Source organism: Cupressus sempervirens, chromosome 11 (genome assembly GCF_028749045.1).
Source record: "Cupressus sempervirens isolate cs-2001-9-10 chromosome 11, ASM2874904v1, whole genome shotgun sequence".
In the NCBI taxonomy this organism is placed as follows: Eukaryota; Viridiplantae; Streptophyta; class Pinopsida; order Cupressales; family Cupressaceae; genus Cupressus; species Cupressus sempervirens.
This window is the reverse complement of record NC_143128.1, coordinates 711819459-711833669: the sequence shown is the minus strand read 5'-3', so window position 1 is coordinate 711833669 and position 14211 is coordinate 711819459. Positions and strand designations below refer to the sequence as shown.

Here is a 14211-nt window from a genome sequence, read left to right as displayed (position 1 = left end):
ATTGTCTTTTCTTGGTCTTTTACTGATGTGTGGTTGACACTATATTTTGGTCAATCATAACTATCACTCGGTCAATACTAGCACAACTTGACTTCAACTATAAGTTCCTTAATCTTCTACTATGTTTCTCGGTTTAGCCTATGCATTCGGTCTTCCTTTGATCATCTCTTTTAAACTTCAACACAACTGTATTCTCCACTTAGTGTTATCATTTGAACAACACATTATCTTGTCAAAGTTAAACTAATCAAATGCCCATTGTAATTCCACATAACTCAACCTTTCCACTAGGTCTTCTTGTTATCTCTTATTTTCAAATCTTCTTCATCAATCATCTTGATATGGAACTCTACTCAAGTAACAATTGTTCCAATTGTAGTTTCCAACAGATATCATCAAAAAGATGATTCTTAGCCCATGTATTTCTAAATTTTGATGCTATTTGGTTTCCCTTAAATGCAATCAAAGTCAGGAGATTTTTTGTGCACTCCAAGTGTCATATCTTGCTCATTTTTTTATTTCATTTTCAAACTCGAATATACGGAGGAAATCTCTTCTCACACTGTATTCAGATCTTTTGTTATGTCCCATAGAAATTTTATCATATATTAAAGATTATGTGTGAAGCTATTTTTTTATTTTTCCAATTTTAATTGTAGGAATCACTATTGGGGTTTGGTTTATTTCTTTATGTGTGTGTGTGTTGGTGGGGGGGAAGGGGCAGAGAAGGGGGGGAGGGGGTTCTTTCCTTCTATCATTAATTTCAGAAAACCCAAACCTTCTCACGTTCAAAACACTTTAAAATGGCCAATACCACTTCTTCCTATGACCTACTTACAAAACACAACTACTTAACATGGAAATCCTCCATGACTCAACTTTTCATATCCAAGGGGTTCTGGTCTTGTTTAGATGTCGTTTATCCATTATTAATATGATCATTTTAGGTTATGTAGCATAGAAACAAGATGGATGAATCTATGGGTTTGAGTTCCTTATATGTTTCAAACATTTTTAATTTCATCTTGATGGGTGCAAAAATCCTCTTGACATCTGGACCAAGTTCCATACTTTATTTGGCACCATTAATGAATTTAGATAACTTCGTATTGAGTCTAAACTTACTTGACTTGTACTTGATTCAATTTCTTTTATTAAGGATTTTCTAATGAGTTTTAAACAATACAAATAATTGCTAAATGGTTGTGGTAAGACTAAGACTGATAAACAATGGTTTTCCTTATTTTGTGATGTGAATATCAAGATTTAACTGTGTGATTTTGAGTCAAACTCGATGACCCGTGTTTCATGAGTAGTGATTCAACATGAATCCATCTCTCATGAGAATAAATGGAACATTTATCACTCATTGGATCTAGGTGATGCTCACAAGGGTGAAGCACCGAGACTTCCCGGGAGGTTACCCATCCCAGTACTACTCCAGCCTGAGCGCGCTTAACTACAGAGTTTCCTCCATAGTTAAACCCAAAGCTTGCAACCCCATTTGCAAAACCTTCACCAAGTGTTGTGCCTTATGAACCATTCATTAGAAAGCCCCTTAAGCTCATCAATTGATAAGTAGGAGATAATTTCCACAAACAGTCAAATTGTGATGTGAATATCAGGATTTAACTGTGTGATTTTGAGTCAAACTCGATGACCCGTGTTTTATGAGTAGTGATTCAACATGAATCCATCTCTCATGAGAATAAATGGAACATTTAGCACTCATTGGATCTAGGTGATGCTCACAACGGTGAAGCACCGAGACTTCCCGGGAGGTCACCCATCCCAGTACTACTCCAGCCTGAGCGCGCTTAACTACAGAGTTTCCTCCATAGTTAAACCCCAAACCTTCACCAAGTGTTGTGCCTTATGAACCATTCATTAGAAAGCCCCTTATGCTCATCAATTGATAAGTAGGAGATAATTTCCACAGCAAGTCAAATTGTGATGTGAATATTAGAATCTAACTGTGTGATTTTGAGTCAAACTCGATGAGTCAAACTCGATGACCCATGTTTCATGAGTAGTGATTCAACATGAATCCATCTCTCATGAGAATAAATGGAACATTTAGCACTCGTTGGATCTAGGTGATGCTCACAAGGGTGAAGCACCGGGACTTCTCGGGAGGTCACCCATCCCAGTACTACTCTAGCCTAAGCGCACTTAACTACAGAGTTTCCTCCATAGTTAAACCCAAAGCTTGCAACCCCATTTGCAAAACCTTCATCAAGTGTTGTGCCTTATGAACCATTCATTAGAAAGCCCCTTAAGCTCATCAATTGATAAGTAGGAGATAATTTCCACAGCAAGTCAAATTGTGATGTGAATATCAGGATTTAACTGTGTGATTTTGAGTCAAACTCGATGACCCGTGTTTCATGAGTAGTGATTCAACATGAATCCATCTCTCATGAGAATAAATGGAACATTTAGCACTCATTGGATCTAGGTGATGCTCACAAAGGTGAAGCACTGGGACTTCCTGGGAGGTCACCCATCCCAGTACTACTCCAGCCTGAGCACGCTTAACTATAGAGTTTCCTCCATAGTTAAACCCAAAGCTTGCAACCCCATTTGCAAAACCTTCACCAAGTGTTGTGCCTTATGAACCATTCATTAGAAAGCCCCTTAAGCTCATCAATTGATAAGTAGGAGATAATTTTCATAGCAAGTCAAATTGTGATGTGAATATTAGGATTTAACTGTGCGATTTTGAGAACTCGATGACTTGTGTTTCATGAGTAGTGATTCAACATGAATCCATCTCTCATGAGAATAAATGGAACATTTAGCACTCATTGGATCTAGGTGATGCTCACAAGGGTGAAGCACCGGGACTTCTCGGGAGGTCACCCATCCCAGTACTACTCCAGCCTGAGTGCGCTTAACTACAGAGTTTCCTCCATAGTTAAACCCAAAGCTTGCAACCCCATTTGCAAAACCTTCACCAAGTGTTGTGCCTTATGAACCATTCATTAGAAAGCCCCTTAAGCTCATTAATTGATAAGTATGAGATAATTTCCACAGCAAGTCAAATTGTGATGTGAATATTAGGATTTAACTGTGTGATTTTGAGTCAAACTTGATGACCCATGTTTCATGAGTAGTGATTCAACATGAATCCATCTCTCATGAGAATAAATGGAACATTTAGCACTCATTGGATCTAGGTGATGCTCACAAAGGTGAAGCACCGAGACTTCCCGAGAGGTCACCCATCCCAGTACTACTCCAGCCTGAGCGCGCTTAACTACAGAGTTTCCTCCATAGTTAAACCCAAAGCTTGCAACCCCATTTGCAAAACCTTCACCAAGTGTTGTGCCTTATGAACCATTCATTAGAAAGCCCCTTAAGCTCATCAATTGATAAGTAGGAGATAATTTCCACATCAAGTCAAATTGTGATGTGAATATCAAGATTTAACTGTGTGATTTTGAGTCAAACTCGATGACCCGTGTTTCATGAGTAGTGATTCAATATGAATCCATCTCTCATGAGAATAAATGGAACATTTAGCACTCATTGGATCTAGGTGATTCTCACAAGGGTGAAGCATCGGGACTTCCCGAGAGGTCATCCATCCCAGTACTACTTCGGCCTTAGCGCACTTAACTACAGAGTTTCCTCCATAGTTAAACCCAAAGCTTGCACCCCCATTTGCAAAACCTTCACCAAGTGTTGTGCCTTATGAACCATTCATTAGAAAGCCCCTTAAGCTCATCAATTGATAAGTAGGAGATAATTTCCACAACAAGTCAAATTGTGATGTGAATATCAGGATTTAACTGTGTGATTTTGAGTCAAACTCGATGACCCGTACTCAAAGAGATAATTTCCTTATTTTCTTAAAGCTTTGTGGAAAATTTTAAATTTTTTGTTCTACTTTTTGTTTCACTATGGTTGGGTCCTATAATCACCATGTCTACATTGGAGGTTATTTGTGATTGGTTGACTAGAGAGAAGACCAAGCTTACACATTTGGACTCTCTAACAGGATCAAAGAACAAAGCCTTGGTTGCTCAGACATAAAAAGGGAATCCAAGGCATAAACAAGATTCAGTTGGAAGTGGGAGTTCCTCCAAGCCAACTCCAAATTAGATTCAAGAAAACCCAATCCAAAAGGAAAATCTTTTAAGTTTGGTGAGTCTTCCTCCAAGAAGCGAGAACTATATAGGCGATTCATACAATTTTTGTGGAAATAAAGGACATCTAGTTTCCAAGTGTTGGAAACATTTAGAGGCTTTAGAGGAGGCCATACAAATTTTCAATAACATCACATTACTTCTTTGAATACACCTCTTTCTTCCATAGGAAAGGGATATTCTCTTTCTTCATGAGCTCTTTCTTCTACTTCGTCATAGATCATTTCTTTAGGTGCTTTATCATATGACACACTCAATTGATTTAGTCACCTGAATTTCCCATAATGATACTTCACATGTTGTAGTTAGTGGCTTAGAAAAATCTTCAATTACATGTTTTGGTATAGTTTCATTGGATGGTGGTTCTCTTTATAATATTTATCTAGTTTCTAATATTTCTATGAACCTCCTTTCCATGTATTAGTTTTTCCTTTATAGCTCTGGTAAGATAGTTGAGCTCTTACTACATGGTGTGGTTATCAAGACCTCCATGATCCTAATTTGGTTGTTGTTACTGGGAGTGTTGATTCTAAGTTTCCCTTATACAGGTTTGATGGCTTTAAGAGTTTATACAGTTCAAGCATTTCTCTTGCTACACATGGAGACTCAATGAGAAGACTTTGGCATGAGCATTTTGGCCATCTCAATTATAGATATTTACAATAGATGAGAAGACATGCACTTGTGATTGGGTTACCACATATTTATTATACATATGGTGTTTTCCATGGATGTGTTTTTGGTAAGCATCACTAGGATCCCTTTACCATAGGTAGACCCACACGTGTTAAGGCACCCTTGGGATTAGTCCAAAATGATCTCATGTCCTTTTCGACTCCTCTTTTAGGGGCCTAATATATACTAGGATTCATTGATGAATTCTCCATGTGTATATGGGTGTACTTCCTTAAGAATGAGTTTGATGTCTTTGATTAATTTCAATTCTTAAAGACATTTTTTGAGAAGCAGTCTAGACTTGTTAGTAGGAGGATACATAGATAATGGGGGGAAGTATGTGAATTAGTCTTCCAAAGATTTTTGCACTAAGCATGGTTTATTGCATCAGTTAATAGTGCCCCACACTCTTCAATGGAATGATGCCATTGAGAGAAAGAAATGACCTTATGAGAGATGACCAATTGTATGATACAATTTTGAGATACGCAGTCTTCTTTCTAGATTAAGGCAGTGAATTCTGCAAACTATATTTAGAATTAGATGCCTCGTAAGCCATTATGACATATGACTGTTGAGGCGACTTGGTCTTATGTCAAGCTTGATGTCTCTACATTTCAAGTTTTTGGTAGTGAGGCTTGGGCATTTATTCCAGAAGCTCCACGAAAATCCATGTAGAGGAAGAGATGACCACTAATATTTGTTGGCTACTGTGAGGATATGAAGGCATACAAGTTATTTGATCTTGATTCTGGAAAGAGGTCTTATTTCAGTGAGATCTTTAATTTGATGAGCACTTTCCTCATATAGATTGTGTAGCACTAGTTTCTACATATAATCATGTCAAAATCGTCCAAAATACCCATTAGAAGAATGAAATAAAATAAAATAAACAATTTTTGTGCGATTTTGTAATATTTTAGCTAGAAATGTTATGAGAAATATTAGATCTAAGAGAGATGTGAAGCATATTTCACAAGTACTACATACAAATTACACAATCAACACTACCAAGTGCTACTGGTAGTTAAAGCTCCATAAATTTCCAAAAATCACATGAAATTGATTATAATAAAAGAATATACTATCACAAAATCTAAAATACCTAAAAAGTAGAGGTGAATATAGAATATAAATTATACTTCTACCCATGTCTGAGTAATTTATACATTGCAATTCTCAACATTAAATTTTTCAATTTCATCCATACAACAGAAGAAGTCATGACAAAAAGAAAGCTTGAAGCAACAAAGAAATTAAAAATTAATTCTAAAAAATTTATGTTGAAATCATATAAATCAAATTAGAAAAATCATTCCCACACACAACACTAGAATATGGAATATAAATTACACTTCTACCAAAGTTTGAGGGATTTATACATTGCAATTCTCAACATCACATTTCTCAATTTCATCCATACAACACAAAAAGTCACTACAGAAAAAGATGCTCGAAACAACAAAAAAATAAAAAATAAATTCTAACAACCTTATGTGGAAATCATACAAATCAAACTAGAAAAATCATTACCACACACAACACTACAATAAAACTATTGATTTGTACATTTTGACGAAGCTCTATTGCATCCCTTGAGTAAAATATTCTCTAAAATTGAAGTCTTTCATCCTCTAACCCTTACAACTTATAGAATTTTGCTCACAAGTTGTAATTTTGATTTTTCTTCTTCCATTTAAGATAACTATAAAACAAGACGTTCACATAGTATAGGATTGAGAACATGCTTTAGAAATAATCCCAATTGAGTCTCCAACCCAAAATATATAGGAAAAACATAGGTACAGGTGCTCAAGAAGATGAACAATGGACATTTGGAAGAAAATGACAAGTCAAATTTTACTCTAAAATCTCCACCTTCCCTAGTTGTCCAATGATCTGCCTATTCTATGCAAACCCTAATAAGTAAGAGATGGAATCATATAGAAATAGATCTTGTAAAATTTTCTCATGGAAAGACCTAATGTCATCTTTGGTATAATTTGAATATTATTGAATTTTTAATGATGCAAAGTCCCACATAAGTAATGCATTAAAATAATACGAATCTAAGTATTAAATATAATAGTTTCTAACTAGATCATCTTAGCTCACCAAAAATATCGAAAATAAGATAAATTTGTCAAATTGAAAATTTATTAGTCAAAACATTACAATTTTAAATTGACAAAATTTTTACATGCAATTTGTGTTAGTGATCTTTTAAAAATGTTGTTAAGGAGAGAGAAAATGATTAGAGTAGTTGTAAGTAAGCATTGCAAACTAACATGAATAATTCTACATCTTCCACATTAAGGATTGTATAGATAATTGTTATAAACTCCCCTTGCATATACTTATTTAAAAAAATGAAAAGTATTTTCTTGTATTATCCACTTGTAATGTAATCGTCTATTTAATGAAAATGCAAGTTACATTTTCTAAAGGTACACTTGGAACACATTTATTCTCATTTGGAGGAGTTAGTAGTACCCACAAAGCTTGAGTTATCAATAATAGTTGATAACATTTGAATGTTGTTTGGTACATGGTTATGGTTATGATAAATTGCATCTGACATCTTCACTAGTGCGCTTTCCACTTGTTGCATGCTTGGTCGATTGTTAGGTGTTTGAGAGGTACACAACAAACCAAGTTGTAGGAGACCATCTAGTATCGAATGTTTCAATGCTCGTTGAACATCTTCATCTCTATCAAAAATATTATCTAAAGAAATGATTTGCATGGAATTTTCTATTATACTTGGAATTGTTGTTGAAACCCATTGAGGCAATAATAATCCCCTAGTGAACATTTCATCCGTGGGTTTCTTTTCTGTAAGCATCTGCAACATTAGAATTCCAAAACTATATACATCTCCTTTTGTTGAAATAGTTCCTCCAACTCCATATTCTACAAAAAAAAACTACTCTAATAAGAACCATAGTATTATTAATCATATAAAAGATAACCATAATCATAAAATAAAAACACATATTTTCTTTGTCTTTTTTAGTCTTTATGTTTTAACATGTGTAAATGTATAATTGTAAAATTATTTATTTAAAATTTAAAATTATATGTGAAATATAATCATATTAGTACTGTGTAATGGTTAAGTTGAATGTTTAAATAGAGACAATGCCTCTCTCTTCAAAGCATTGGAACCCTTTCCATAAAGATAGGTAAAAGCTCCCCTTCTATAAATAATAGGTCAAATACAATGAAGACATTTTAAATCTACATAATTGTAATAAATATTAATTTAGGTAAAAATTATACATAAAATATCTAGACTTATATAATAGAACATCCTTAAAAAAATTTAGAACATTTTATTTTTATAAATTTTATTTTTTATATAAATATGTAATTTTTCGAGTTGGTTAATTTTGAAAGTCAACATATATATATATATATAAAGTGTTTTAATTGGACAAACAAATTAAAAAGTAAAAGTGCATTGAATGCTACAGTTGCCTTCCCTAAGAACTAATAATAAGAAAAACCATTAAACTAATAAATAGATTAAATATTCAGTCAACACATAAGAATATAGGCATATGCGTGGAAAACCAACAAGAATATTCGACAAATAGAAAAAATATCGGCTTCCGTGTAGAATTTTTCCTGTGATAAAACCCGTGATGCATACAGACAAAAAGATTATGAAAAATAAGGGAGAAAAGTGGACTGACCTGGGGGAATGTAGCCGACTGTCCCTTGCAGCGCTGATGTAGTTGTTGCCGCGTCATCAGTTGGACTGAACAGCCGCGCAATTCCGAAATCTGCCACGTGAGCAGTCATGTCATCGTCCAGCAGCACATTCTGCGGCTTTATATCGCAGTGCACTATTTGAGGCGTGCAGTCGTGGTGCAAGTAACTCAGCCCGTGCGCCACGTCGGACAATATACTCAACCGTCTCTGCAAACTCAGCCGTCGATCCCCTTGCAGATGCCGCTCGAGGCTTCCGTTGGCCATCAATGGCAGCACCAGAGCCTGGAAATCCCCCGTCGAGCACGATGTTATTATCTTTACCAGATTCCGGTGCCGGACTTTCCCCAGGGTTTTGCATTCTTTCATGAAGCTCTTCTCTGCAGCTTCTGAGCTCGAAGCGTTGAAGATCTTTACGGCGACGATCTCGCCGCTTGACAAGACGCCTCTGTAAACAGATCCGTAGCTGCCGGTGCCGATTAAATTATCCCGGCTGTAGTTCCCTGTTGCTCTTTTGAGTTCTTCCATGGAGATCTTCAGATTTCCCGCTGTTTTCATAATAGTGCGAGATGAGGTGCGAGGTGCTCTTTTCGGAATGTAGATCCAGATTATCCAGATCACAAGCCCTGTGAAAATTAATGCTCCGGCTATGCCTACTGATGCGCCGATCAGTATTGTGTTTCTGTGTTTCTTGTGTTGCTTTGAGGTTTTTAATGAACAGGCATTCAATCCCGAACAATTACCGCACAATCCTGGATTTCCAAGGAAGGATGCCTTGTTCGTCTTCTTGATTGAACCGGAACAGGGGACTTGGCCTGTGAAATTGTTATTTGATAGGCTCAAGATTTCGAGCATTTCAAGCTTGGCGATGGAGGCGGGAATGGGGCCTGTGATATTGTTGTGAGCCAAATCCAGTGTCACGAGAATTGAGAGTTTCTGACCGATTGCTGATGGAAGGACTCCCTGTAGATGATTGTGAGAGAGATTCAAGTATTGCAAACCTACTAACCCTGTAATTTGTCCGGGGATGGCCCCTGATAGTTTATTCACCGACAGATCTATGGCCTGTATCATTTGCAGTCCTCCTATTCCAGCAGGCACTGGTCCTGTCAAGATGTTATACGATAAATCTAGAAATGAATTCAAGTTCCTTAGGTTTGCAATTTCTGAAGGGATAGGGCCAGAAAAATTGTTACAGCAGAGTTGGAGATCCTCGAGAAGCCGGAGGTTTGCAATTGCTGAAGGTATCTTACCGTCAAGTCTGTTCATGCTCAAATTTAAGGTTCTTAGTGAGTCGAGTTTGAATATGCTCTCCGGGATTGATCCGGACAGCATGTTGTCATTGAGATAAAGATATTCAAGGCTTTGATTCAAAAGCTGGATTTCTTCAGGAATGCTTCTCTGCAATTTATTTTGACTGAGATCTATAGCTACTAGGTTAAGCAGATTGACGATCTGAGAAGGAATGGCGCCTACAAGTGAGTTTTTGTCCATGTAAAGCTCTACCAGAGCAGAAAGATTGCCGATTTCTTTAGGTATGCTACCGGTAATCTTGTTCTTCTCTAGGTTTAGGAAAACGAGAGTAGCAGAAAGCTTACTGAATATGGATCCAGGCAAAGTACCTGTGAGCTGATTTGCGGAGAGATCAAGCTTTTCCAGTTTTGAACAGTTGGAAAGCGCTTCCAGGATAGGGATCTGTCCAGAGATTGTATCGCTAACAAACTCATTAGAGGGCATATTGAGGACCGTGAGCCTTGAAAGACTCCCGAATTCCTGCGGAATAATTCCACCGAATTTGTTAAACGCGAGCTCCAGGTGAGAAAGGCGGGAACAATTTGCAAGCGATTTAGGGATGCTGCCGCTTAAATTATTTCCGGCGAGAAGCAGCCACTCCAAGTGAGGCAACCGAGCTCCAATATCTGCAGGCATCGGACCGGAAAATCTATTGAAGCTCAGCGACAAGTTCCGCAGGGCTGTAAGGTTGAAGAGACAAGGCGGCAAGGACCCGGTGAGATAATTATTATCCAGAGAGATGTGCACAAGGCGGGAGAGCTTTCCGATTGCCGGAGCAAGGGTTCCGGTGAGCTGATTTTGTGAAAGATCCATCTTTCGCAGCATAGAACAGTTTCCCAGCGCCTCAGGAATTCTGCCGCTGTGATTGTTGCCGTAAATTGACAAAATTTCCAGGCTGCCTAAATTTCCAAACTCGGACGGAATATTTCCCGTCAGATTGTTCTTGGAAAGATATAACCGCTTCAGATTCCTCAGGCGGCCGAGCGCCGCGGGTATTTGGCCGCTAAATCTGTTGAGAGAGAGATCGAGGAATTGCAGAGAAGAGAGATTGGCAATCCGAGAAGGTATAAACCCTCCCAAACTCAGATTTTTGAGATTGATTGCAACGACAACCATTTGTTGATTGAAAGCACCGCACTTTACACCCGTCCAGTTGCAGAAATGGCGGGATGTTTCGTTCCAGTTGTGCAAAGCCGAAGAAGAATCATGTGTTACTGCAACTTTCAGTGCCATGAGAGAAGCTACTGTATCTTGATCTGCTTCTCCTGCTGATAGAATGAGCGGTGGAAACACAAGTAGAACAGATTGCAGAAGCAGTAATATGACGACGGAAGCCATGATTGTTCTGAAGCTCAAATCTACTTCAGAGTTCTTTACATATTTTCCGCAGGCAAGCAATGAACATCACACCAGGGAGAATTAAGCTTGAGAAAAGTAGGTCAATTTCCTCGGACTTACGTGACAATTACATTCAACAAATTCCTTGCTTTGATTTCGGAGGCAAGTGGATCTTTCAATAACTTAAGGTTCCATTAACGACTTTTACACATGATGGTCCCCGTAGTGAGTTTTTCAAGGGTCAAATAATTACTAGTTTTTGTTTGTGCTGCAGTTGTTTTCTATACTATTTTATGTACTCATATTTGCCTCATTCAATGCAAAGTAATAATAATTTTCCTAATTCTAAGTACGAAACAATTTTTTAACGCAAACTTCTTTTTTTCATCATTAACATTAAATTGCGTGTAATTTGAGGAAAGTTATTTGTCATCTCCATTAGAATTAAGAGATATAATATATTATTTTATTTTAAAGAAAAGCTTTATTACCACGAGGCAAGACCCAATATGATCGAAATTCACCTAAGAGTTGTTTGAAAACTTATCTTTATCAGAATTTCAAGCTTTTTAGATGGTTCTTGTATTTAGTTCTTTGAAAGCATCATTTCTTTGGGTTTTTATTTATAAATTTTTGTTTATTATTATTAATTTTAATTCTATTATCCTCTTTCATTTATGACATATTTGAATCATTCCAATCTTATTGCCACCATATAATTTTATAGATATGTGAGCTACTCCCTCATTTGTAATGCAATAAAAATCTACCAATTCACAAATTTGTAATTGTTTATTTCTTCTTATTTAAACTTTTTACTTGAAGTCAAAACTATTTGAAATAACACTTTTTAAGAAAAACTAGCTTTGATAATTTATTTTCAAAAAGAGGTTATAGAAATATAGTTTGTTTTCATATTTAAAAAGAACAAAGATTATAGAGGTAGGGGTTTTCTTTTAGATTTATTAAAAAATAAAGATAATACAGATAGTATTTAATTTTCAGATTTGAAAAACAAACAAAGAGTATAAAGATAGAATTTTGCATTTATATTTTTTCAAGTTTCATAGAAGTTGGCAAAAACTTTGATAGGTATATAAATTTGAAAATAAATGCTTAAGTTTTAACCATTCATAGAATTGTCTGTTTCAATTGTTATCATATGTCATGTATTCTTCTCAAAGTTTAAACTAATGGAAATAACATTTTTAAAATGAAACTAGGAGATTATAGATCATATTTTTAAAAACTAAATATTCTTAGATTATAGAGATAGGATTTCATTTCACATAATTTATATTCCAAAAGATTATGATATTTTTCTACAACATTATGCTATCAACTATATAATGGTTATCACCAAGTATTTGCATTTTGGACTTGATATCAGAACCATAACTCCCTATTGTTCATGAATGCCAATGGGGTTGTTACCTATTAAACCTATATGTTATTAAAAAAAAATGGTCAATGGAAAAAAAACCTACACCAATTGCTTAGCTCTACAATGACTTACTATTCAAATTATTCAAGTTGTAATTTCTCTACTTTTTAAATAGTTTAAAATGTGTTTTCCATTTAGCTCTAGCATGTCTTATTGTTCAAATTTTTCATTTTCATTGCTTCGTTAATGAAACAATCTATAATTTGTTTAGAAAATCTAATTATAAATCTAGGCATTGGAACAAATACCTTATTTTTAACATAACATATTGTAGCCTATATGTGAAAGGGTTGACTTTTTCTTTTGTATATGGCAACACTTACTAATTTTTATTTAGGATTTAGACAAATGCTTCAAGCTAGTAAGAAATTTACCTTGTTGTTTGAGTAAGGTTTTAACGAAGGATTTGAAATATGGAGACTATTTTTTTCTTTTTTCTTTTTGCATTAGCTTTATTACAAGTTAGTGTTCAAACAATTCATTTTTATTACCACAAAGTTATTTAAGCATGACCTTCTTTATTTTGGGTTTACAAAGATTAATCTAGAGCCAAATTGAGAATAAATTTTAATCTATTTAAACTATGATGTAACGATAATGAAAAATTTGAATCGTAAGTCACACCATAGCTAAACTGTGAGATTTTTGAAAATTGCTTAAGCTTTAATTCACACACATATGCATTATCAAAAAACTTACAAATTTATCTTTAGTTTTCAAAAATTAATAAGAAACATCTCAATTGAACACTCTAATTCCATATTCTTCATAATGCTAACCCATGTTTCAATTCTATATACTACAACACTGTCATATTCAATTTTAGGTTTCTCTTCTTTCAACTTGATATGGCTCTCTATTTTAGTGTGAACTATAAAATTATCCTACAACTATATCATCACTTATTTAAGTAAGAGCATGAAGATATTTGGGAATCTATCACTTAGTTTATTCAATACTATACTTGTGGTGAAAACATCCACCTTTATGATGATTAGATTTATGATTTTTTTTGTACTTTTTTGTTGTGGGAAATTGCATTCCTCGATTGGTGATGCATGGGGGGAAATAAGTTTGTCACTAAGTAGTATTGGCCAAGAATTGCTCAAGCCTTTGGAGAAATAAATGTTCTAGTGATCTAAAGTTGTAATGCCCTGCGAGGGAACCCAAAAGAAGTTAACCTAAAGTTTAACTAAGTTTGACAAACATTTTTTTTGAAAGATAATAACTTAACAACAATAAATATAATATAGCGGAAGCAATTAACATGCATTCATACGTCAACAACTTATAAATAGGTTACAACTCTTAAGGGTCCCATGACAATGAATCACATTTAATTTAATTAACACTAACTCAAATATATAATAAATCCACATCAAAGAATAATGTACACGTATGATTCCATTTAAATAATATACAATTATATAAGATACCACTTGATAATAAATAGAATGCACAATCATCCACTGTACAGGTGACATGGTATGAAAGGCTGAAATAATATACATCATGAAATAGATAACATCATCTCATAAGATCTATGAACTCAAATACAATACACTTAGAGCATAACCATCCATCATAGAAATAAAA

General features: G+C 35.2%; 1 protein-coding gene across 2 annotated transcripts in view; it reads right to left on the bottom strand.

The window, feature by feature from the left end:
• Nucleotides 1–11520, bottom strand: part of LOC149531664 (uncharacterized) — a 41180-nt gene extending 29660 nt beyond the window's left edge. Inside the window, exons 1-2 of one of the 2 annotated variants that reach the window (XM_089809464.1) lie at nt 8525–11520; nt 7158–7739 (exon numbers count right to left, since the gene is read on the bottom strand). In XM_089809464.1, coding sequence (XP_089665590.1) covers nt 7297–7739; nt 8525–11171 — 3090 coding nt within the window. In that variant the 5' untranslated portion in view covers nt 11172–11520 and the 3' untranslated portion in view covers nt 7158–7296. Of the gene's footprint in view, nt 1–7157; nt 7740–8524 lie in introns of those variants that run through there. The other variant, XM_089809465.1, reaches the window with a different exon arrangement.
• Between the last annotated feature and the right edge of the window lie 2691 nt (nt 11521–14211).